Source organism: Puma concolor, chromosome D2, assembly GCF_028749965.1.
Source record: "Puma concolor isolate L17-30 chromosome D2, mPumCon1.1.hap2, whole genome shotgun sequence".
NCBI classification, from domain to species: domain Eukaryota; kingdom Metazoa; phylum Chordata; class Mammalia; order Carnivora; family Felidae; genus Puma; species Puma concolor.
In genome coordinates, this window is record NC_141677.1 from 63,429,387 (window position 1) to 63,455,050 (window position 25,664).

At 42.8% G+C, this 25,664-nt stretch overlaps 1 protein-coding gene across 7 annotated transcripts; it reads left to right on the top strand.

The window, feature by feature from the left end:
• Positions 1 to 7: 7 nt before the first annotated feature.
• LOC112854568 (glutathione S-transferase omega-2) lies at positions 8 to 25,469 on the top strand. Of its 7 annotated transcripts, none has more exons than XM_086680807.1 (8): positions 8 to 566; positions 6,579 to 6,689; positions 6,954 to 7,062; positions 9,375 to 9,597; positions 10,545 to 10,646; positions 18,079 to 18,165; positions 24,087 to 24,193; positions 25,177 to 25,469. In XM_086680807.1, exons 2-8 carry the CDS (start codon positions 6,659 to 6,661, stop codon positions 25,334 to 25,336), a joined length of 819 nt encoding a protein of 272 aa, XP_086536933.1. In that variant the 5' UTR covers positions 8 to 566; positions 6,579 to 6,658; the 3' UTR covers positions 25,337 to 25,469. The 7 variants fall into 7 exon arrangements, with proteins under 7 accessions (XP_086536933.1, XP_086536938.1, XP_086536937.1 ...); XM_086680812.1 differs by having other exon boundaries at positions 18,051 to 18,165; positions 25,177 to 25,316; XM_086680808.1 differs by lacking the exon at positions 8 to 566 and adding an exon at positions 579 to 689.
• Positions 25,470 to 25,664: the final 195 nt, after the last annotated feature.

Sequence of the window (25,664 nt, forward strand, 5' to 3'; positions counted from 1 at the left end):
GTGAATATCAGTGAGCTGTCGACCCACCCCATTACAGTCTGGTTTCCGGTACATATTCTTAAACGTAAGAGCGCATAACAATCACCTAAGGCTCACCGCTGGATTTCCGATTCGGTGGGTCCAGGGTGGGCTGCAAAGTCCACATTTGAAATGAGCTCTCCCCCACCCCCACCCCATGGTGATGCAGGCGATCCAAGGACCGCACCCTGAGAAGCCGTGAGAACCGATTGACTTCACAAAAGGCCTCTGGCCGCAAACCCTCGGCCGCCACCCACGCCCAAGCTCCGGGTGGACTCATCTCTGCCGCCGTCCGCCTGCCCCACCCTCCAGGCCCCGGTCGGCTGCGGGCACTTCAGTCGGATGTAGACCGGGGCGCTGAGCTGCCATTGCCAGCCACGACCTGGCTTCTACTTTTGCCAGCTACGACACCGCAAGCACTCCCGACTTCGGTATCCAGGAGCCTGTAACGCGGCCGCCCATTGGCTCAGCTCCGCACTGCTTGGCCGTAGGGCTCTCAAAGGCTTTAAAGATTGGCTGGAGTTCCAGGCGCCGCGGCCAGTCGGCGGGTAGGATCGCGTTCTAAGGGGCGGGTTCCGCCTGGGCCCCACCTCCCTCCGCTGCTACTGCCAGCTACTGCTGGCTCCGCTCTACTTCCGATTCTGTCCGCCGGGCGCGCGTGGGTCACTTCGGTGTGTCTTTCTCTTGTTACCTCCCCCGGGTGGGTCTGTCCGGTCTGTGGTGCATTGGAAGGGAGAGGGGTTTGAGGTCAATAATGGATTTTGGATTTTTCACGAATTTCGGGTTTGCCTAACACTTTTAAAAGGAAAACCCAACGACTTATCTTCATCAAAGTTTCATCAAAGATTTTAACATCAAGAAAAGCACAAGCTCTATAATTTAAAGAACAGGTCTTTAAAGCGAATCCCTTTAACTTAAAGAAAAAAAACCTCATTAAATTATTCTTATTTTTCTGGTTTGGCTGGAGTAGGTAAAGACGACCGAAGATCAGGAATTCTCAGGCTTGCATCCGGCACCACTAGGTTAGCTACATTACAGGGCATTGGCTGCAGGCAAATTTGGTCCCCGCGAAAGTCTTCACGTTTTGAGGATTTATGGGACTCCCCTGCTACGTTCAAATACTAATAAAAATAATAGCTAATGTTGAGTGCTTGCTAGGTATTAAATGTCTCTTAACCAGTATCTGAATTAATCCTCCCCAAGCTACAGAATGTGTTGGTACTATTGGCTCTAAATTATGGGAGGGGGAACATTGGGGCATAGAAAGTTGTGTGTTTCCCAAGGTCACCAAGCTAGTAAATGCTAAAGAGGTGATTTAAATCCAGCCTGAACTCTTACAGCCGTTCAGAGCATTCTTGAGATAAGATCATACATTTGCTTCTGCCCCAGTCTCTATTCACTAGCATTTAGAGGCTGAGCCAGGAGAGGATAGTATCCACCTTTTGGACACACCACTATTATGTCTGGGATTTAACAGGAAGTGTTGATGTTCCTTTTTCAAATTTAGTGTGTTCTGTTAAATTTTACAAATATTTGACTTTGGCTAATTTCAGGATCTTGAAAATCTGCCTTTGCTCTTTCAAATGATAACATATTAAAATGTTTAATTTTTTTTTCTTTGATCCCCCAAGCTGTAAGGAGAAATAGGAATAGGAAAGTGGAATCCAGTACTTAGGAAGGAATTCTCCTTTGACTCAGGATTCCATAGTGGGATGATGAAGTTCTTCCTCTGGTAACTTTAGTAATCTTATTTGATGTGTCCCAGATTGGGGGTGTGTGTGTGTGTGTGTGTGTGTGTGTGTGTGTGTGTGTGTAGTTCAGGAGGGCATTGGGATTAAAATAAAGTGGTGGAAAGTTACATACTTTCAGTTATAGGTAAGTCCTGGGGATGTAATGTACAACAAGATGACTATATGTAACACCGCTGTATGGTATATTTGAAAGTTGCTAAGAAAGTAGATCCTAAAAGATCTCGTGGGGAGATTTTTTTTTTTTAAACTGTATGAGGAGATGGATGGTAACTAAACTCATTGAGGTAATCATTATACAATTTATATAAGTCATTATACTTTGTATCTTAGACTCATACAGAGCTGTATGTCAATTATGTCTCAATAAAACTGAAACAAAAAAGTCCCAAAGGCATTAGAACACAGGATTCCCTATGAGCCCAACTTGCTGGAAACAGTCCTGGGAAAATAGAGATTTTCCCCTTACTTATCTCATTCTTTGAACTTGGCGAACAAGTTTTGAACACCCGGTAACATAATTTTTCATGTAAATTAGGCTTCTGAAATGTCCTCCAGTTTCTGCCACTGTCAGAGATTGGTGTAACAAAAAAAAAATAAATAAGTTTTTTAACTGCAAAATGCAAACTCTGCTTTCTCTCCGTTTCTCAAAACAGAGACATGTGTAGTTAAAGAAATTATTTCTCTGGTGGCATTCTTTTCCTAGAAAGCTTGAATAATTATCACCCATGACTGAAGTTCCCCAGTTTCAAAACTGATCCGGTTCTGTTTCAGATAGCTAGAAATGATTTAGAGTAGGTTTCATATAGCCCTATTACTATTTGTTTCTTGCTTGAGTGAATCAGTATAATAGTGGTATAAACATGATATAATAACATAAGAATAACGTTTGCAAAGAGGATTTCAAAGAGGTACATATTGGTTCTTAGAAAGGAAGTAGGGATAAGCTTAAAGGTCATAATTAAAATCTTTCTAGGGAAACCATAGCATTCAGTGGTAAGATTAAGAACCACACTACTGAAATGTAGCCTGCAGCCTGCAACCCGTTCAACTGGCATTAAATTGGTAGCTGGTGAAATAAGTATTTTGAGTTGAATTTTAATTCTAATGTGCCTGGCAAAGCAGAATTGCAGTACATTTCATCTTTATAGATACAAAATTGGAGTGCACTGTGCTATTAGACATGTGTTCTTATTCACTAATATTAGTCATTAATTTCCAAACACACTGAGCTCTTGCTATACTGAGGATGTGCACGATTTCATTCAATATTCAAAACCTATCAAGTAGCTACGATTAGTGTTCTTTTTTTACAGATGATGAAGATGAAGGTCCAAGAGGTTAGATACCTTGCCCAAGAGCCAAAGCCAGGGTTTAAATATAGTGCCAAGTAAGAATCTTGACAATATATTACTTCTTTTCGGAGAAAGAAATGTTTCCATCATTCTATCTTTTCTAACTTCACCAACTACACTCCCATTTTAGAATGTGGCTTCCAACACACAGGTATACTTTTAATAAATAATATCTTCCAACTCTTAGAGTTGATTTTCCTGATGAGTGGGGATGAGAGAAAAAAGTTGGAAATACATTCTCTTCTGGCATAGTAATAAGATGATTCAGGAACCTTTTACTTTGCTAATGTAATTCCCAATTTGTCTATTGTTAATTCAGTCATTGTCAGTATAGAGCAGGGATGGGCAAACTAAGGCCAACAGGTCAAATCCAGTCCAGTGCTGGTTTTTAATGTTTATTTGTTCTTGAGAGAGAGAGAGAGGGAGAGAGAGAGGGAGACCCAGACTCAGAAGCAGGCTCCAGGCTTCTGTCAGCACAGAGCCGGAGGCGGGGCTCGAACCCACAAACCATGAGATCATGACCTGAGCCAAAGTCGAAGACTTAACTGACTAAAACAGCCAGGTGCCCCTCCACTGCTGGATTTTTTACAGTCCAAGACCTAAGAATGGTTTTTACATTTTTACTTCTTTTTTTTTTTTTTTTTCAAGTTTATTCATTTATTTTGAGGGAGAGAGAGAGCACAAGCAGGGGAGGGTCAGAGAGAGAGAGGCAGAGGGAGAGAGAATCCCAAGCAGGCTCCGTGCTGTCTGCCCGGAGCCCAATGCAGGGTTCCATCTCATGAACCGTGAGATCATGACCTGAGCCCAAACCAAGAGTGAATGCTTAACCAACTGAGTGACCCAGGCACCCTGGTTTTTACATTTGTAAATGGTTGAAAAAAAAATCAAGAGAATAATCATAATTTGTGCCACATGAAAACTATATGAAATTCACCAAAAGTGAGCCCTAATGAAAACTGTGGGCATTGGACAATGATGTGTCAATGCAGGGTCATCGATTATAAAACTGTACCTCTGATGGGGGATGTTGATGGTGGAGGAGTCTGTGTATGTGTAGGGGTAGTGAGTATATGGGAAATCGTATCTTCTCAATTTTGTTGTGAATCGAAAACTACTCTAAAAATAAAATCGTTAAAATATATATATAATTTAAATTCAGCATTCACAATGTTTTATTGAAACACAGCCACAGCCATTCATTTGTATATTATTTCTGGCTGTTTTCACCCTAAAATGTAGAGAGTAGTTGAGACAAGCTGGCTGGAAGAGCCTAAAGTATTTATTATCTCAACTTTTATAGAAAAGTTTGCCCAACTCTGGGATAGAATAAGATTCTGGTTGGATTGCTGCCAAGGAGTTGAACTTCCAGGCTTCAGAATCCTCCCTCCACCTCTTATTAGTTGTGAGGCTTTTGACAAGTGACTTCACCTTGCTAGCATCAGCTTGGTTCTTTTAAACTAAAATTATAGAATTCTTATAGAACTATTTTAAGGATTAAATGATTGAATACACATAAAGCACCAAATATGTGTTAGTAATAATTTCACATTCCTCTTATGCCCCCCCCCCTTTAAAATCTGGATATGTTTTCTTCCAACTCTTTGAATCTGCTTTTCTTATGTGAGGATACATTGGTCTGCCGAGGAGTCACTTCCTTGTCTACCAAGAAGCTCTCACGTGATATGGCTATATTCATTGCTTTCATCTTACCATCCAATTTGTTCTTTCCCCAACCCCCCTTTAAAAAAATATTTTAGTAATCTCTACACCCAGAGTCGGGCTCAAACTCACAACCCCCAGATCAAGAGTCGCACACTCTACCAACTGAACCAGCCAGGCGCTCCACTAATTTGTTGTTCTTGGTCAAAATTAGCTCCAGAATAGTAGTTATCCTATTACTTTATCCGTCTTCCAAAATGCAAAATTGTTAGCATGGCAAGTCAGTTTACCTTTTGCAATACCAGATGTCCTACTGACATATAATATTTTCTTTCCAGAGAACACTTATTCAAACATTTTTGCCACTCTCCAATTCTTATAAAGCGACAACTACTCAAAACCACATGAATTCACTCTGAATGACTTAGCAAAAAATGTAGTAACCGAGTCACTATCCTGAAGATTTTTAAAGATTCTTATTCAGTGGAAAAAAAAAAACAACCTATTAACCAATGATTTCTGGATAGATTGAAATTCCAAAGGCCAAAAGATACCCATTCATAAGTTACATAATTAGGTTCTGCCATTTTAATAAAGATATTTAAATTTAGTGGACATCTGAGCAGCTGTTATGTGTTATATCTCACACATAATCAATACTTATAAGAATGGACTTAAAATTCCTACCCTCTTAACCAACTTTAGAGGCCAAGACAATAAAGTCAGGCTTTGAACTTTTAAAGTTCTTCAACCCCACTCACTGGTCACGTTGGGCAAGTAATTTCATTTTTCCGAGGCTCTTTTCTGTTTTGCAAGATAGGAATAATACTAGCTGCCTAACTGAGTAGTCATGGGAATCAAACAAGGTAGTCAATGGAAATTAGTTGGTATGAGTGAGACAGATCATACTTTTCTTTCCTTCTTTACCTGTCAATCTTATACAATCCATTGACAAGCAATTCCCATTTCAACCAAGTCCTGTAAAGTTAAAGGAATTATTTTACCACCTGCTAAATTTCATGATCTCAGCCTATCAGAGTCAGAACAAAGATCAGCTACCTCCATTATGTAAGGTAGACGGAAGAGCTATCCAAGTGGTCCCTGTATTGCTGGGTTGTTGGCCATGTTTTCCTTGGCAATTCGAGTTTTCTCTGAAATGAGTGCTGGGAGTGGCAAGAATTTACAAATTTGTCCTTGCCTCTAGGTAAAGAATGTTCCTATTCATCACTAGTTTTCTGTAGCTGGGATAAAATGTCACAAATAGGGCGAGAATAAGGTGAAGCAAGTGAGGGGCCTCGTTCCGCAAAAAATTTAAGGAGGCACTCACTCTCCTGGTCATGCAAGATTTCAACACTAACAAGTTTTCATCCTTATCTGCTATATCCAGAGGAAGTCTGGCTTCACTTAAAACAAACAAATCTTATTCATTATAGGGAGGTTGTGTCCAATTGTCTTAGAGATGCAGGAGGGAGGGTTTAGGATGGGAAAGAAAACGTATCATTACTCTGGTCAAGTTTTACTGAACTCCCTTGAAATACAAGCTGGAGTTTAAATGCCCAATCTTCAGGGACTTTGGATCTGGAGGAGAGACCCACCCTGAATGCTCTACCACGTGTAAGGCAAGGGGTTCTTTTCAGGGTTCTCTTGCTCGCTCTGCCTTTTGGGCTTCCAGATCTGGGCAGATGTCTCTTTCGGTTAAGTTGTCCTAGCTCCCGTCCCAGATCACTTCCCTTCTGTCCCCTCGCCGCCTCCCCTTCAACCCCGACCTCAGTTACTCAAAAATTGAATTTGGGGCTAGGAGGGGCAGGCTGGAGCGAAGCTGTCCCTAGAGCCTGCGGCCGCGGCGAGGGTAACACGCCGCGCAGACGCCGGGAGACCATGGAGGATGCGACCAGGACCTTTGGGAAAGGTGAGCCCCCTCGACAGCTGTCCCCGGACTGGGGGCTCCGCGTGGCTGGGGATGTTGGCTCTGGGAGATGGGGCTGTCGGGCCATGGCCCCCAGCGCGGCGGGGAGGGACTTGAGGGGTTTCTCTGCACAAAAGCCGAATGAAATGTGTCCTCTCTGGGACTCGGGAGGCGGGGTGCGAGCAGTTCTCTTGGGATCCCCGGGAGGTGAGTGAGCCCACCTCCCCGTAGGTTCACCGGTCCCTCGATCCCTCCCACCCCCCGCAGGAAGCTGCCCCCCGGGGCCCGTCCCAGAGGGCCTGATCCGCGTCTACAGTATGAGGTTCTGCCCCTTTGCGCACAGGACGCGCCTTGTCCTCCGGGCCAAAGGCATCAGGTGAGAAGCTGAAAGCCAGAGCCACAGAGGCGAGCGGGGTGCTCAAAATCTGGGGCGCCCTGCTCGGGTTTCAGAGGCGCTCCTTGTGTCCCTTTCTTCTGAGGCAGAGTCGGTAAGTGGTTAGCAGAGGGCGGGTTCTTTAGCAGGCGGTCCTGAACTGCACGGCTTGTTCGTAGCGGTGTCTGTGCCGGAAACTTCCAGGACATCTCGCGGTAAACTGAACCTTGCCTCTGGCGAGCCGGTTCCCTCCCGTAATGCTTGTGAAGGAAGGGCACTGCGGCTGCTACGAGGCCTTCTCTGACTGCTCCAGCGAATGGGCCCCCCACCCAGGCAACCAGGCAACTTCAGTTCACTTTCTTCATTGCGCTTACCGCATCCAGCATTTTATCCGTTTGTTCCTCTCCCCTCCACGCTCCTAGGCTCCACTGCCACCACCGCCACCCCCCACCCCGCCCCCGGTGGCCAAATGTAATTTCTTAGGGTAGGGCTTTTGTCTGTTTTACTCCTGAGCTAGAAGAGAGCCTGGTGCATGGTAGGTGTTGAAAAATATTTTTTGAATGAATGAACAAATATTTCCAAACAATGAAGTAGGTAGAAAGAACTGCAGTCAAGAGGTGTCTTGAAGGTTCTAACATACCTGAGAAATAGGTACATTTTCTTCCAGAAGGAATTTTGCAAAACTAGCACCTGCAGAGGAGGTCTGGGTATGGAAGGTAGAGCAACTTTGCTGGAATACGGACTGAGGAGTGCAGCTAGCCAGAGCCAAAGTGTTGAGGTTGTGTTATTCCAGGCTTTTGACTCTCTTGGAGAGTCATTAAGGGATTAAGGGAGTCATTAAGGGATGACTTCAGAGTTTCAGACCGATGTCAGAGAAATACCAAGAAATAATAATGGAGAGACATTTTATTATGCAATTCTGTTCTGTTGAGTGTATATGGCATACACTTCCAGATTCTTCCTTATGGCTTGAGTCTAGTTGGCCCTAAGGTTACCTATTTAAAATAACAACAGCTCCAGGTTTTACCCTTAAGTGACAAATTGATAGTTTAGGAAGCAATGTAAGTATTTCTTTAGGGCAGGGTTTTTCAACTTTGGCACTATTGACATTCTAGGCCAGGTAGATCTTTGGTGTGTGTGTGTGTGTGTGTGTGTGTGTGTGTGTGTGTTTGGGGTGGGGTGGGGTGCTGTCCTCTTCATTGTTGGGCATTTAGCAGCATCCCTGGTCTCTACCCATTAGATATGACAATCAAAAAGTGGCTCCACATAGTGACATATGTCCCTGCAGAATGGAGCAGGATTACTCCTGGTTGAAAACCACTGCTTTAGGATTTAAGATACTCTCCTTGACTGAGCAAAGAATATACTCATTTGTTTCCTTTACTCTTTTAAACATATGTGAGCACTTCTGGTAACTTTATAGGCTTGAGCCTCTAATAATAATAATGGGAAGAATAAAAAAGTTATTACATGCTTATGTACCTAGGCACTGTCCCAAGCACTTTAGACACACTTATTTGATCCTCACCACAATGCCAAGATGGCCACAATGATTCCTCCCATTTTACAATTAAGGGCACTGAACACAGAGAGGTTAAGGAATTTGTCCAGCATCACAAGCTAGACAGTCCAAACCACAGGCAATCTGATGCCAGAGTTTGAGCTCATAACTACTAATATTTACCATATCCTTTTGTGACTTGTTAATATCATATTTGTATTTGCAAGCTTTAAAACGTAGGAAACTCTGTAATGCTGTGCTTAAGAGTGTGAGCTCTGAGTCAGACTTCCTGACTCTCAGCTTGGCTGTACTATTTCCTAGCAGTGATAATGGGCAGGAGATTGAACCTCTTGGAGGCAGGAATCACAAAGAGCAAACAAGACAAGGCAGAAAAAATGTTTAGCTCGTCTTTTTTTTTTTTTTTTTTTAGTTTATTCATCTTTGAGAGAGAGAGAGAGAGCATAAGCGGGGAAGGGGAAGAGAGAGGGAAACACAGAATCCAAAGCAGGCTCCAGGCTCTGAGCTGTCAGCACAGAGCCTGATGTGGGGCTCGAACCCACAAACTGCAAGATCATGACCTGAGCCGAAGTCAGACACTCAACCGACTGAGCCACCCAGGCGCCCCTAGCTCGTCTTAACTATAGCAATGGAGACAATGATGTTGCTATGTATTTTTCTTTGTAGAAACCTAAACTTTGAAAAACTTATTGCAAATTGAAATTTTATAAATTGATTGCTTCTGCTTTCCATATGAATGTCTGTCTGCATAAGCCTCTCATTTTTGTTCTGTCTTATTTTCCCTCTGCTTTTGAAGACATGAAGTAATCAACATTAACCTGAGAAACAAGCCTGAATGGTACTATACAAAGCACCCTTTTGGCCAAATTCCTGTCCTGGAGAACAGCAAATGTCAGTTGATCTATGAATCTGTCATCGCCTGTGAGTACCTGGATGATGCTTATCCTGGAAGGAAGCTGTATCCATATGACCCTTATGAGCGGGCTCGCCAGAAGATGTTATTGGAGCTATTCTATAAGGTATATCCAAAATTTTAAAAAGCCACTTACAGTCTATTATACTTTGTATGTCTTTCCCAAACCTCAGTTCATTTTTAAAGCTAAATCATTGATGAGGTTGTTTTGTGTTAATACTACGTGCATCTTAGAAGGAAAACTAGTATGGAGTAATAGTAGGGCTCTCACCTCTAAAATTAAAGATGAAAGGCTTAACTGATAGGTTCTTTTCCATTTCAACTAGGAGACTCAAGAGGTATGGTTACGGTGTGGTCATGACCATGTGCCTCAAGGTGGGAAGGTTGAAAGAGCTGAAAACTGGTAGCGCTTTAAGGGGAATATTTCTAAGGTTTCAGGTAAAAAAAAATTCGGGTGTTAAGAAGGTAATGCATGAAGGGGGACTGGACTTTATGCAGAGCAACAGTGCCAACTACCCAGGAAACATGAAGAAGAGAGAACAGGGGATACCTGTTGATAATATAAGAAAAAATGGAGTTTAATGATAGTTCTCTTTGAAAAGAAATAAAAGGAACTCAAGAACATTAATGGCTGACCTATCTTGAGCATTTATGCTGTGCCAAGCATGGCCCTACCTGCGTTATAAAGGTCAACTCGCTTAACGCTCCCAACAGCCCTGCAAGGCGGGCACTGTTATTGTATCCATTCTTCAGATGACAACACTGAGGCTTAGAGAGGTTAAGTGCCCCACCGCAGATTGAACAACGAAGAAGTAGCTGAGCGAGTAAGGAGCACTAGAGACCCCCTTTAAAGTGCCTTGTTCTGCCAGGGTGCTGTGACAGTGGATTCCTGGAACCCAGAGATGGCATGACCCTCCCAGGAGGTGGGGAACCTGGATGTGCGTGTTGTCCTGTTCAGTTGGGAGTGATAAAGCTTTGGCTGTGTTTTCAGGCAGAACAGGAGCACAGAGTTTCCTTAGACTTCTCCACTAAGAACCTGTGTTCTCTGATTAGGTCCCACATTTGACCAAGGAGTGTCTGGTGGCCATAAGATGTGGGAGAGAATGTGCTGATCTGAAGCTAGCCCTGCGTCAGGAATTCTGCAACCTTGAAGAGGTACAAAAGGGGGCCCCTCTCCTGGTCAGATTCAGTGGAAGAGGTGATACAGGGTCCTGAGCCTGACCCCTTGCTTTCACAGACTTATTCTTTCTGCCAGAAGTTGATAAGTTCAGGTGCCAGTCATCTGGTTTTAACTTGTGGGTGCTTGCTCCCCACTAACCTGTTATGGAACTATTCTTGAAAATCTGGCAAGGAAGGGGGAAGGACACGTGATGAGTTTCTTCCTTTCCCCAACTCACCACATTCTTTACTGCTGCATGGCTTCTGTACTTTCTGCCAATGAGGCTAAGATTTATATTCGTTAGGGATTTTGTTTGGCTGCTAGCAAAAGGGACCTTACTACTGTAAACTTATTTTATAACAGTTTGCTCTCTCACATAAAAAGTCAGAGGTAGTGCAGTTCAGGGCTATTTTGATGGCTTCTTTATAAAGTTATTAGGGACTGAGGCTCTCTTTCCATCTGCTTGTCATCTTCAGTGCAGGTCTTTCATCCTCAAAATGACAAGATAGCTGCTGGAACTGCAGCCATCATTTCTAAGTTCCAGGCTGAGGAAAGGAGAACAAGGGGGGAAAAATGGTGAAAGGCCATGCCCCTTTAAAAGGCTTTCCCAGAATCCCTACTCAATGATTCCTTAAATCTCATTGGCCGCAACTTAGTTGTTGTGTGAGAACTATGTGCAGAGCCAGCTGGGAAATGTAGTCTTTTAGCTGGGGACACCTTGAATAAATCAGGGTTCTGTAATCAAGAAAGAGGGGAGAGTGGCTATGGGTAGGAAAGGAGCAATCTCTGCCAGCAGATCGTTCCCTAACCTGGCAGTAATACAGCTACTTACCCCTTACCTCTAGAATGATCTGAAAGGTGGTTCTATGACTTCCTTTAAATTTGTTCTAGAATCTGATATGTTCCCTTTATGGGGCTGGGAGTTGTAACTCTGTTGGCAGCTAGAGAATGCTATTTTTATCTCCTTCAGGGAAGGCTGATTATTAATTCTCTTTCATTTGACCTTTGTCAAGTGGAAGTAGATTACATTTATTTACATTTCCAGCTACCTATCTTAGATTTGTACAATTGCAGTATTTATGGATGGTGAATAATTATCTATAAGAAAGGACTCTGAAAGAAGAAGAAGCTCTGATTTATAGCATTTTCTATTTTTTTTTTTTTTTCAAACGTTTATTTATTTTTGGGACAGAGAGAGACAGAGCATGAACGGGGGAGGGGCAGAAAGAGAGGGAGACACAGAATCGGAAACAGGCTCCAGGCTCTGAGCCATCAGCCCAGAGCCTGACGCGGGGCTCAAACTCACGGACCGCGAGATCGTGACCTGGCTGAAGTCGGACGCTTAACCGACTGCGCCACCCAGGCGCCCCTATTTTTTTAAATGTTTATTTATTTTTGAGACAATGCGAGAGACAGAGTGCAAGCAGCGGAGGGGCAGACAGAGGGAGACACGGAATCTGAAGCGGGCTCCAGGCTCTGAGCTGTCAGCCCAGAGCCCGACACGGGGCTGGAACTCACGAACTGTGAGATCATGACCTGAGCCGAAGTGGGACGCTTAACCGACTGAGCCACTCAGGCCCCCCTGATTTATAGCATTTTCTGATTTCGGTGCTGTAAATACTCCCACCAAATGCTGATTTGACCTACCAATGTTGTGTGCCCAGGGTTGAAAAGAGATGTGATTGGTGATTGGTCAGCTCCGGCACAACACTGAATAACACATTTCCTCTTTATCTTCAGTAGCTGAGTCCTAGAAATAATTTGTTAAACTAGCTGAGGTAGGTATATACCAAAATACTGATGGTATTTAAGGACCACTGAATATTCAGGATTGTTCTAGCAGACTTGAATATGGTTTTTGTCCCATTATTAGCAAGACTTATAAATACAATGTAGGCAATATCAGAATCTGAAACATGCCCAGTTAGCTTGATCCACTCTTAATACCAGTATATTGACTCTAGGAGATTCTACTGAGATAGAAACTTGTCAGAATAATTTTGATAGCGAATGTTCCCTGACTTGTGCAACTCTTTTGCATGGTTTTATATAATCAGGATTTTGTGTGAGCTGAAAGTACATTAAATATACATGGTCTTTCTGAGTGATAAGTAAGGCAAGATACCGATACATAATCTTCTGCTCAGTTTACTGCTTGCAGCCTTAAACTGTGACAGTTTCTCTTTTTCAAGTAATGCCCTGACTTTTAAATTTGTTCTTAAAAAAGTTTCATCAAAATTAAAGATTCATTGTGCTTGTTATTTAGCCGCATTTTTCTGCAATATGTTTACAATTCTTTGAGATACATTACTGCTGCTTTCATTATCAAACTGGCAGAGTCCCCACTTGCTTTCCTGTTCCAAACATTTGCATGAGCTTTAAAATGACAGGGATGCCCTTCCCTAATCACACTTTCTGTTGTCAAACCGATTTTCTAGCCTCTGCTGAATCAATCTCAGTGGCACACGTCTTTTTAGCTTTATTCTTTTTTTAATGTTTGTGCTTGACTTCGCCGTGTCAGAATAGCACTTGAGCCCACTTTCGTTTTATCTTTGTGGATTTGAATGTGGCAGAACTTTCAGAGGTTCCTTTTTTTGGGGGGGCGGGGCTAGTGCCTTCATTCTAAATATTTTCATTGTGGAAGCAGTCAGCCCAAAGGCAGTGAAAGACAGGATTCGGCCAGATTTCTCTGATGCTGCGGAATTTTGCTCTGATTCAGCGTTTCTGTGTTATGAATTCTGTATTCTGGCTGTTGCTTGGTTTCTTGCCAATCATCATGGAACTCAATAAAAGGGAATGAGAAGGGTAGTAACAGATAACTCTGGAAAACACAATCTGCCTAGGAGGGAATGACAACCTGCCTAGTAACTTGAGGCCTTCAGCTTCCGGGGGCCACAGGACACCTTATGTTGTTTTTAATTCTTTTTTTTTTTTTTTATTAATAAATGTTTATTTATTTTTGAGAGGGAGAGGGAGAGAGAAAGAGCAGGGAAAGGGCAGAGAGAGAGGGGGACAGAGAGGGTCTGAAGCGGGCTCTGCACTGACAGCAGCTAGCCTGATGCGGGGCTCCAACTCACAAACCTGGAGATCAAGACCAGAGCCAAAGTCAGACACTCAGCTGACTGAGCCACCCAGGCGCCCATGTTTTTAATTCTTGGTATTCCCCAACCTGCCTTGTGATGTCTCCACGCAAAGCTTCCCATGTCGCCAAATTTGGTTACATGTCTTGTGTTTTTAGTGAGGTCAGATTTGTATAAGCTGTATTGACATCACCCAGGAACATCTCTAGTTAAGTATTTTTGTGATTCCAAATTTCTCCCCTAATGTTAATTTTTTTTAAATTTTTTTTAACGTTTATTTATTTTTGAGACAGAGAGAGACAGAGCATGAACAGGGGAGGGGCAAAGAGAGAGAGAGGGAGACACAGAATCTGAAACGGGCTCTAGGCTCCAAGCTGTCAGCACAGAGCCCGACACGGGGCTCGAACTCACGGACCCTGAGATCGTGACCTGAGCCGAAGTCGGACGCTTAACTGACTGAGCCACCCAGGCGCCCCTACCCTAACGTTAATTTTTGATCTGTCCTTTCTCCTCTCCAGAAAGAATACATTTGCGCCCAATTAGATTATATTTTCTTGGTTAAGTTTTGCTATTTTTCCTTAATTTTTATTAATTTCAATAATGAAATTATATGTTGCTTATTTATTTATCCTTTGATGTCAGCAGGACATGAAGGAAAGAAAGTTTGTATCTGGCTAATTGTTCACTGAAAATAATTTTCTATAGCCTTTTGTGTATGGCAAACTATAACCTAAATTTATTTTGTTATCAACAATTTAACATGTCTACAAACTAAATTAGTTGTTACTAGCTATGTTTTTATAACAGCTTTACTGAGATATAATTCACATACTATAAATTCACCCTTTTCAAGTGTACAGTTCCGTGGCTTTTAGAATATTTACAGAGTTGTGCAACCATCACTGCTAGTTATTCTACAACATTTCATCATCTCAAAAAGGGAACTCCTTAGTCATTAGTATTAGCTTCCCATTTCTTCAAAACCTTCCCAGCTATCAGCACCCACTAATTCACTTGTCTTTGTGGATTTACCTGTTCTGGACATTTCATAGAAGTGGAAACATAGAATGTTAGCCTTTCATGAGCTTCTTTTACTTAACATAATGTTTTCAAGGTTCATCTTTTATTTTTTTTTTTATGGCTTAAAAGTATTGCATTATACGGAGATACCATATTTTGCATATCCATCAGTTAATGGACAGGTGGGTTGTTTCCCCTTTCTGGCTATGACAAATAATGCTGCTGTGAGCATTTATGCATGCGTTTTTGTGTTGGATGTATGTTATCAGTTCTCTTGGGTTTGCTAACTGATTTAGCATGTCTACTAATGTGCCATTAATTTCAGTTGTAATCACCATCCTTCCACACTAGGAAACTGATTATCCTCTATTCACAATGGCTAATTGAGTGTTTTTTGTGCTGTTGCTACTTTGGTAACTTTATTCACTGTCCAGTTCTGACAGCTGCTTTCCATGTAAATGAATATTTGCTATATTTCTGTTAATAGCCTTCTGCTATACCATCTACCACCATGTAAATAATAGAATAATAATTATTCTCATCATGTAGAAATTAATTTTACTTTTCTCCAATTATAAATTAGTATTTGTTTATTAGAGAATTTGGAAAATATAGAAACTAAGAAAAAAAAATCCATAAGCCCATTACCCAGAAACAACTATTGGTATTATTTTGGACTTTTTTTGTTTTCCTTTTCTGCTATGTAGTTGAAATTGTACTGTATATAGAACTCGGTTATCGTTATGATGTAAAGATTTTCCCATATTTTTATAAACTCTAGAATGCTTGTTTATATGTATAAGAGCATTTTTATTTTTATTTTTTTTATTTTTTATTTTTTTTAATTTATTTTTGGGACAGAGAGAGACAGAGCATGAACGGGGGAGGGGCAGAGAGAGAGGGAGACACAGAATCGGAAACAGGCTCCAGGCTCTGAGCCATCAGCCCAGAGCCCGACGCGGGGCTCGAACTCACGGACCGCGAGATCGTGACCTGGCTGAAGTCGGACGCTTAACCGACTGCGCCACCCAGGTGCCCCTAAGAGCATTTTTAAAAGAAGCATTATTTATGAGGGTGAAAAATTATAAACCTTAATGTACATTCGACAGGAAATGGCTAAATTATGTTCATCTTGGGGCGCCTGGATGGCTCACTCAGTTGAGCAGCTGACTCTTGATTTTGGCTCAGGTCATGATCTCACAGTCTGTGAGTTCAGGCCCCACATTGGGCTTTGTGCTGACAGCGTGGAGCCTGCTTCGGATTCTATGTCTCCCTCTTTCTGCCCCTCCCCAACTTGTGCTTTCTTCCTCAAAAATAAATAAATGTTAAAAAATTTTTTTTTAAATAAAAAAATTATGTTCATCTTGTGGAATTCTGTATGGTAGTTTATTTTTAATGTTTTTTAAATTTATTTTTCAGAGAGAGAGAGAGAGCAAGCACTAGTGGGGGAGGGGCAGGAGAGAGGGAGACACAGAATCTGAAGGAGGCTCCAGTCTCTGAGCTGTCGGCACAGAGCCTGGTTGGGGGCTTGAACTTGTGAACCGCAAGATCATGACCTGAGCTGAAGTCAGACGCTCAACCAGTTGAGCCTCCCAAGTACCCCTGTATAGCAGTTTAAAATGAATGAAGTAGATCCATGAGTACTGCCATGAAAAAATTGCCTAGAAATATTTAAGTGAATTACACAGTTATACAGATGGCATGATCCCATTTTTGTAGAAGAAAACAAATGTACATATGTGTACATATGCATGTAAATAAATGTCCAGAAAAAATGCCTTTATAGATAGATATCACACTCCCAATAGAGGTTGCTACTGGGAAAGGGATTAGAACTGGGATGAGAAAGAAAACTTGGTAAGAGCAGGGATGGGGAGGGCAGGTCTTTGCTATTTATACTGCTTTCTTTGTGGGGGGCGTCTGGGTGGTTCAGTCGGTTGAGCGTCCAAATTTGGCTCAGGTCATGATCTCATCTTTCCCAAGTTCGAGCCCTGTGTAGGGCTCTGTGCTGACAGCTTAGAGTCTGGAGCCTGCTTCAGATTCTGTGTCTCCCTCTCTCTCTGCCCCTCCTCACTCATGCTCTCTTTCTCTCAAAAATAAGTAAACATTAAAAAAATTAGGCTGCTGTCTTGTTTTTAAATAATGAGAAAGTGTTTCTGTATTACATGTACAATATTTAAAAACAGAAAAAAAATCACTTTCTTTCTACATAATTTGCCATGTGTATAAACCATACTTATTTATCCAGCACACCCATTAGGAGTTTTTAGATTGTTTCTGGTTGTTTACCATTGAACGGTGCTGTAAGAAACGGCAGCTGTTCTTTTTTGCATATAAAAAAAAATTCTGTATTTTAGAATATGTCCTTAGGCCAGACTTCCAGGAATGGAATTACCAGATCAAAGGGTATGAACCTTTAGAGGCTGGAGCAGTGTGTTGCTAAATTGCTTCCCCAAAGACTTGGGCTCTTTGCCTACCCCCCCCCCCCCCCCCCCCCCCCGCCCCCAGCAGTGTATAAAAATTCTCTTTGCACTTCCCCCTTTCCACTGTTGGGAGATTTCATTAAAGATGATATTTGCCTGCTTTGGAGAGAAGCAGTAGTTTTTCATGGTTGCCTTAATTTGTATTTCTTTGATTGCTAGTGAAGTGGAAGATTTTTTCCCCCAAAGTGTGCCATCTCTTTGGGTTTTGTGAAAATGGTCTGTTACCCGTCTATCAAGATCTTCCTGATTTTCCTTGTTGAGTGTAAAAGTTCCTTATATGTTAAAGAGTTCCTTATGTATTAAGGATATTTGCCTGTTTTTAACAACGTTTTTTTTTTTGTTTTTTTTTTTAACTTTTAGTTTGGCTTATTTATTTATTTTTTTTGTACATGTAGAAATATAACATTTAGGGGCACCTGGGTGGCTCAGTTGGTTAAGTGTCTGACTCTTGTCACGGTTCCTGAGATCGAGCCCCTTGTCAGGCTCTGTGCTGACAGCACTAAGACTGCTTGGAATTCTCTCTCTCTCTTTCTCTCAAAAATAAAATAAACTAAAACAAAAAAAAAGAAATATAGGGGTGCTTGGGTGGCTCAGTCGGTTAAGCATCTGACTTAGGCTCAGGTCATGATCTCACGGTTTGTGAGTTTAAGCCTCGCATCGGGCTCTGTGCTGTCAGTGCAGAGCCCGCTTTGGATCCTCTGTGTCCCTCTTTCTCTGCTCCTCCCCTGCTCGCGCTCGCTCTCTCTCAAAAATAAATAAAAATATGAAAAAGTGTATTTAAAATGGAAATCTAACATTTAACCATATTGTGCTATAGGTCTTTCCCGTTGTGATTTCTTCCACAGCTTTTACAAATAGGAAGTCGTCTACCCCTTCAGGAGAAATGGAAAATATTCATTTTTTTTTTTCACCCACGATCCATCACTTTAAAGGTATTGGACTTGTCAAGCCTTGGCCTAGTAGCTTCCCCTCCTACTATCGTGCTCATACACGTTGGCAAAAGAAGTGAGCCCATTAAAAGGATCCCAGCATAGAATTCTCAGGATGGTCCTTTAATCCCTGAATGTTGACAAATTGCGTTCTGAATCTTCATAGGGGACTCCAGGTCATAATTGTTGAGCAGCAGGAGGGGGTGTGTTCTGCCCCAGAACCTACTTCTGAGGCTTCTTTCCAGAGGAGAAATGGGTTTATATGTACTCCAGTTTGTCCTCATAGTTTGTTTCTATACCCTTGGTTCATTTTACAGGGAATCAGTTCTTTCTCGCTGGCTCAGCCTCAGCAGTGCTTTAGTGTAACAGGGACCAGAAATGTCAGAAATGTGAAATCTTGAGAATCTTCTCTCTCTCTCTCTTTTTTTAATGTTTATTTATTTTTAGGGAGATTGAGAGAGAGAGAGAGCGAGCGAGCAGGGTGGGGCAGAGAGAGAGGGAGACACAGAATCTGAAGCAGGCTCCAGGCTCTGAACTCTCTGCACAGAGCCCGATGTGGGGCTTGAACTCAAGGGCTGTGAGATCATGACCTGAGCTGAAGCTGGGGCTTACCCGACTGAGCCCCCCAGGGGGCCTTTGAGAACCTTCTCTTATCTTTTATGGACTCAGATTTCTTTCCCCTAGCCGAGTACTTTTCTGCTACTTCTGGAGAAGGGCCTGCCTTGCTGATGTATTGGCAAGTGGTTTTGTGAATTTTGGGGCGGGAGGGGAGCGAGGTTCTGCTTCTCAGGAACTGTTTCCTTCAAGAAAAAAACGCTCTCTTTGTTCTCCAGCGAGGACAGCAGCGCTCCCTCAAGCCACTGCTCTGTCTGCCCTCTTTGGAGGCAATGACAGTGGTGCAGGGCAGCGACCTCCTCAAGTTAAGCACAGTGAAGCATTAGTGAAGCTGATCCCAAGCTTTACTAACCAAGACTATAGACGGAAGCTTTTTAGTGTCTAGTCTGAGGAAGTCTGGGATTTGCTTCTCTTTAAGATCTTGCTTCTCTCACAAAAACGGTACAGATTTCTTTTACCTCCTTGGTAAACTTCCAGGGCAAGCAAAGGCCAGGGCGCCTTACCACCTATGGCCACAAGGGGATGCTCCGCGCTTCTTCCTTCCACCCGCGCTCTAGGGCGAACCTCTTTTGGGTCCTCCTGGGGGAGCCCGAGAGGCCCTCGCAGAGGACAAGGAGCCCTTTCATCCGGGCTTTTTCACGTCGAGGGGGGGCTGGAAACATTGTACCCAACGGTCCCTCCCTCTTCATTTGCATGTTCACTCCTTACCTCTTTTGACATCCACAAGCAAGGGAAGTCTAGCAGTCAATTTTCAGTGAAAAAAGTAGATTTTTAAAATACATATATATATTTCAGGACATCAAATGTCTTTTCCCCAATATCCTAGTTCTTAAGCTTGGATTGGAGATGTGTTGATACTTTTAGGAAAGTGGAGAGCTAGAAGCTGGAGCCTCGCTTCTCTCAGCTGCCCGTGTGTGGCCTGGGGGGCGATGTCTGGGGCCTTGGAATAAAAACACCTCTGTAAGCAGGCTATTTTGCCTTGCTTGGCATACCAGAGACAATAGTTCTGAAAGTGAGGGATTCTATATGTGACAGGTGGGTGACAAAAAGAACTCAAAATAGAGTTTTATAAAATGGATATTAGCATAACCACTGCTAAGTGGGGTTGAGGGAGCACAGCTTCCTATTCCATTTGTGACAATAAAACACTTAGTGAGGATAAGCCACTGAAGATTAAGACTATCTGTGTACTCACTATCCTACTATCCTGTTTTACTTCTGACTATCCTAAAATCTTTCAGAGGAGCTAATTGGCTATAGGCAAGGGACTAAGTTTAAACTGAGAACACAGGAGAACTATCTTAGTAACCAAAGACCCTCTTATCAATGGAATAGAACAAGAAGGAGAGAATTTTGTAAAGATTTTATTTTTAAGTAATCTACACCCAATGTGGAGCTCAAACTCACAAACTCACATGCTGTGCCCACTGAGCCAGCCAGGTGCCCCAGAAGAGAATTTTGATAAAGTTTTTTTTGTTTTGTTTTTGTTTTGTTTTTTACTGTGATTGTGTCTCATCTCCCAGTGGGCTGGTGCTCTGGCAGAGCCCATGTTTGAGAGAGAGAAAACAGGACTGGGGAGGGCGTTCTCACGGGGAAGCTCACAGTTGGACCAGCCTTGGCCAGAGAGGGGTGGAGGCTTTCAGAGTTTGCTGATTCTAAGGTTTTTGCTGATACTTAAATTTAAAGAACAAAGAATTCACAAGAGACTGTGACTACAGTTGTCATACTTAGATATCTGAAGTTCAACAACACAAGGGCTGACTCTAGTATGGGAATAAGGAGAATGCTGTTTTCGTCTGAGCTCCTGCACTACCCAGAGAGCTCCTTCACCTCCCTAGGAGTGAGTTTCCTCCCCTGAAAAGTGAGAGTCTCTTTGTGCTTCCATGTGAGAGGCAAGAATTGGCTCACCCGGCGAGTTTTCCTCTCCTCCTCTGCTGCCAGGAAACTCAAGTAAGATTCAAAGATTTAAGGAACTCTTCAGGCCCCTGGGCTTGATATTTCCTTCCTTGTTTTGACCTTCTGTTCTAACTTTTGTTTTTTTCTGATCTTAGTGGTTTTTTAAAAAATTTTTAATGTTTATTTTTGAGAGACAGAGCATGAGTGGGGGAGGGGCAGAGAGAGAGGGAGACACAGAACCTGAAGCAGGCTCCAGGCTCTGAGCTATCAGCACAGAGCCTGATGCAGGGCTTGAACCCACAAACCGTGAGATCATGACCTGAGCTGAAGTAGGATGCTTAACCGACTGAGCCACCCAGGCGCCCCTTTCATGTTTTTTTATTGCACAGATTTTTTACACTGCATCTCTAATCCTGTGTGTAATGAGCATGGTGTAAAAAAATGGTAAAGTGGGAGGGGGGGTCCCAGTAGAGGAGTTCCAGTGACCCTTACAACACTGATGTTCTGTGATTCTTAAGGGAAAAGCCACTGCACATATCTGAAGGTATCAGATTTGCGTGGAAGGGAGCTCGCTTACTGAGGGTCTTAAAGGTTTCAATAAACCTGTAAGGAGGGCTGGCCAGGATGTTCTACATCACTGGCACATGTCTGCAAAGGAGCCAGCACTTTGTGCTACTTTATAGGAAGATGGCTATTCTCTTGGGACTTTTATTATTTAAAAAATTGTTTGTTTAATGTTTATTTATTTTTGGAAGAGACAGAGAGAGAGACAGAGTGCAAATGGGGGAGGGGCAGAGATAGAGGGAGACACAGAATCTGAAGCAGGCTCCAGGCTCTGAGCTCTGAGCTGTCAAGCACAGCTCAAAGCCTGATGCAGGGCTTGAACTCAAGAACTGCAAGATCATGACCTGAGCCAAAGTCGGATGCTCAACTGACTGAGCCACCCAGACACCCCTCTCTTGGGACTTTTAGACTTGCCCTGTGAGAAATCTGGGGGGAGAAATGCCTGTCTGAGGCAGGAGTCAAGAATCAGAAGCTGTATCAAAAACTCCAAGGAGTTTTGATGTTACACTTGAATTTAAGAAAGCCCAAGGGAGGGGTGCCTTGGTGGCTCAGTTGGTTAAGTGTCTGACTCTTGATCTCAGCTCAGGTCATGATCTTAGGGTCCTGAGCCCAGGCCCCACGTTGGGTTCTGGGCTGGGTGTGAAGCCAACTTAAGGAAAAATAAAAGAGAGAGAGAGAGAGGAAGGAAGGAAGGAAGGAAGGAAGGAAGGAAGGAAGGAAGGAAGGAAGGAAGGAAGGAAGGGAGCCCGAGGGAATGTGTAAATGTATTTTGGGGGTGGGAGAGATTGGCTGAGAATAATACTTCATCTATTTCATCCATATGCTCATTTTGACTTTTTACTGTATCAAGTACTTTGATAGGGCTTGAATTACTTTGAGTGTTTATATAAGAATTAATTACATATGTAACATCATGTATATCAAAGACATACTCCTACTTCGAGTAAATAAAAAGCTTTAAAATATATACTAAATAAATATCAATTACTAAGCAGTTATTCATTTTTGAAATATCACTTTACCAAAGGACCCATCATGGGTTCTAATAAATGTCCATATATGATTTGTTTTGACAAGGACTTTCCCAAGAGCACCGCTGCTCTGTAAACAGAAGAATTATACAGATGTTCTGGGGTTGATCGATTTAGATTTGGTTCTGATTTGTGCCATGAAGCCAACAGTAAGTTGGAGAAATATGTTTCAAAGCCAGAGATGAAAGTTTGGATAATTACGATCTATTCCTGAACACAAAGATTTGGTGCTATCTAGAACCCATGAAAACTGAACAATTTGTTCTTTTCTGCTGTAAGTCAGATCTGTTTTCCTTATGCCTTAAAATAGCCTCTGTCTTGAGTTTTCATTGGCCAGATTCTACTGGTTTAGTTCCATCCTGTTAGTTTTCTTGAACAAAGTCATGCTACCTAACGTTTTTTTAGACTTCCAGGACACCAGTCACATAAACTCCTCTTTACCATATTGGGGGATAATGAAAACTTAGATTTGCTTTTTCCTCTGAGAAGGGTGGCAGGTGGGGGGATCCCGTTCATCTTTTCTGTCAGGGACGGATCTGCTTTCTGTAGAGGTAGACTCTGGACATCTCTATGCTTTCTCATCATAAGAGCTTATGTTTATTTATGCATGATTACGTAACTCCTCACCATAACTTCTGAGGTGGGCGCTAACTTACCACCATGTACAGATGAGCAAATTGAGGCAAGTTGCCCTGGGTTCCATGTTGAATAGGAGGTAGAGCCCAGGATAGGATCAGGTCTGACTGCTCCTGAGCTCACCTTCTTAATGACAACCCTAGACTACATCACAGAATCCATAAGCTGGTCTGGAGTATGAAAAATCAAGCCTGAGTGGTAGAGATAGGAAGATAGAAATGTATCTAAAGGATGTAGGAATCTGGATCTATAGCTGTAGGGGAGTAAGCAGTTGATTATGACTTATATGGGTCAAAGAGAGTTGTTTGCTTGATTTACCTAGGTAACTGGCCCCATACTTTTCTCTTTGGAAAGACCTGGTCCAAAAGTAACCTGTGTTAGACATTTTTGCTTTTAAAATTTTCAGGTACTTTTTTTTTTTAACTGGCTTTTGGTTATCTGTCTGTTAAGAGTTTATCTGTTTGGTTTACAGTCTACCTATCTGGGTAAATTTGTCCCATTGGGAAATGAGACATTCTATTTTAATGTAAAAAGTTGACAGTGACGAGTGGCCAGAAGTGTATAGTTCAAAGAGCTCAAATAAAAAAAAGAAAAGATGATATAAAGACAGTGTTGGGATTTGAGGGAGTCCACGAAGACCATTTGCTCTTTCCTGCTTTCGTTATACATTGATTGAGAAATGTCTAAAGAGGAAGACATATGGAGACTACAGTATTCCCTTAATTACAGAGAAAGTGGGTCCTGGAAAATGAGGGAGCAGGGTTCCTAATGTGGTCCCCTGCCTCTCAGTAATGGGCAGCGCTGTCTTGGGGCAGGGCCCCTGTCTCCAGGAACTGAGCTCATCCATGGAAAGTTTAGCACACGGAGGAACGTGTTCTAGGCTAAGAGGGCAGAGCTGGGCTCCCTCTGCTTGGGTTTTCCTCCAAGTTCCCAAGTCACATGAGCCACCCCAGTGCTCCAGTGTTGAAAGGGGGGAAGGGCTGAATGTGGCTGGGAGTTTGACCATAAAGGAAGTGGACAAAACCTCAGGAAAAGGGAAGACTGAATGCCTAACAAATTGCAAGGAGAATCAGAGCCTTGGTTCTCTCTCTTTGGGAGTAAATTTGATATTTGTATTTAGCATCTATAAACATGGAAGCAGGTAGGTAAATTAACTTGCTTTTGTTCTATTTAAACTTTTAGATTCTTGGCTATCAGAACACCGTCTTCTTTGGTGGAGACTGTATATCCATGATCGATTACCTCTTTTGGCCCTGGTTTGAGCGGCTGGATGTGTATGGAATAGCTGAGTAAGACATTTGACTGTGGGGTTGCACTGGGTAACAAGCAGAATGACCAGTCACACAGCATGGAAAGTTAGGGATATTTAAAATAGATGAAGTTGCCCGGTGGACCTGGGGAGACCGTGTAGGGGTCCGCAGCCAGAACATGTTCTTTGTTTCGTTGCTCAGAGACGTTGAACTTGTATTGGGACCTGCTGTACTCCCAGTCCAGCGCATAATTGGGCGCTGGACAATTATGGTGTTGGGGAACCAGGTCCTGCTCCGGTACAAGTGCATCTGTACCCTCACGATGCGCGGGCTCACACCTACCCAGCCATGCTCTCCTGCACCTCCCACTTTGGCTGTCTCCAAAGGAAGATCACATAAAACATAGTTAGATATTTTAAACTATGTCTCCTCTGGAGATGGAGTACTGAACCACGGATCGGGAACCCTCACCTCTTCCTGGATTTCCCACTCACCAGTGGTACTATTTTGAGCAAATCACTTCCATATCCTAGACCTAAATTTCCTGATCCATCTTTGAAAGGGCTGGGTCAGCTCCATTATTTCAAGGTTTGATGATGGTTTTACTGATTTTTAAAAAGTGTTTTTGGAAACGACTTGTCTTGTTTCAAACTCCCTAAAGTAAAATCTAACAATGACAGAAGAATGTTTCTTTTTGTGGCGGGTGGGGAGGGGGGGTGTCCTTTTGTTGGTAAACAGTGAAGCCCAGACACCTTACTTCCTGGAACAATCAGTCCACAAGCATTTTAACTTGTGAAAAGCAACAACAACAACTTCTGTAAATTCCAAACATGCACAGCTGTTCCCCAAATGAGCTTTTCCTCCAGTCAATGATCATGACCAGTTGATAATAAGGTAACCAAGATAACTTCATTGCCCAAACAAACCAGTCTTTTGTATCTTGTCAATCTAAGAAGCACGCCTGCCACCTTTACCCATGGCTTCCCTTTCAGACAAGCTAACCGTTCTTTCCTGTCCTGCAGCTGTTTGAACCACACGCCAGCTCTCCGGCTCTGGACAGCAGCCATGAAGCAGGACCCCACAGTGTGCGCCCTTCTCATAGATAGGAGCATTTTCCTGGGCTTCTTGAATCTTTATTTTCAGAACAACCCTGATGCTTTTGATTATGGGCTAACTTGCTGAGTCTCAGTCTCCCCCTTCACATCCAGAATTCCCAAGCACGTCGTGACTCTACATCAGGGATTGTTTTGGTGGGTCAATCAATCTCTGTTCATTTTCTTTGAGGTTCTCAATAAACGTGGAGACAGAAAATGTATTCTTTCTCACAATCCGTTTGTATGACTCCTCAGGCCTCTACCTTCTGATGATTCTCAAGAAATCTCAAGTGCCCAGAGCCAATGTCCAAGCACATTTTGGGAGCCTGTGTGCCTCCTGGCTCCTTGGCCTTTGGCCCAGTTTGACCTCCAGATCACTGGTGCTCAGGCTGATGTGGAGGTTCAAGGCCTGCCCA

Excerpts from the sequence above, each read along its gene's own strand:
- LOC112854568 (XM_086680807.1), top strand. The coding sequence starts at position 6,659 with ATGGAGGATGCGACCAGGACCTTTGGGAAAG. Across the intron at positions 7,063-9,374 it reads CTCCGGGCCAAAGGCATCAG|ACATGAAGTAATCAACATTA; the intron begins GTGAGAAGCTGA and ends CTGCTTTTGAAG. Across the intron at positions 9,598-10,544 it reads TATTGGAGCTATTCTATAAG|GTCCCACATTTGACCAAGGA; the intron begins GTATATCCAAAA and ends TTCTCTGATTAG.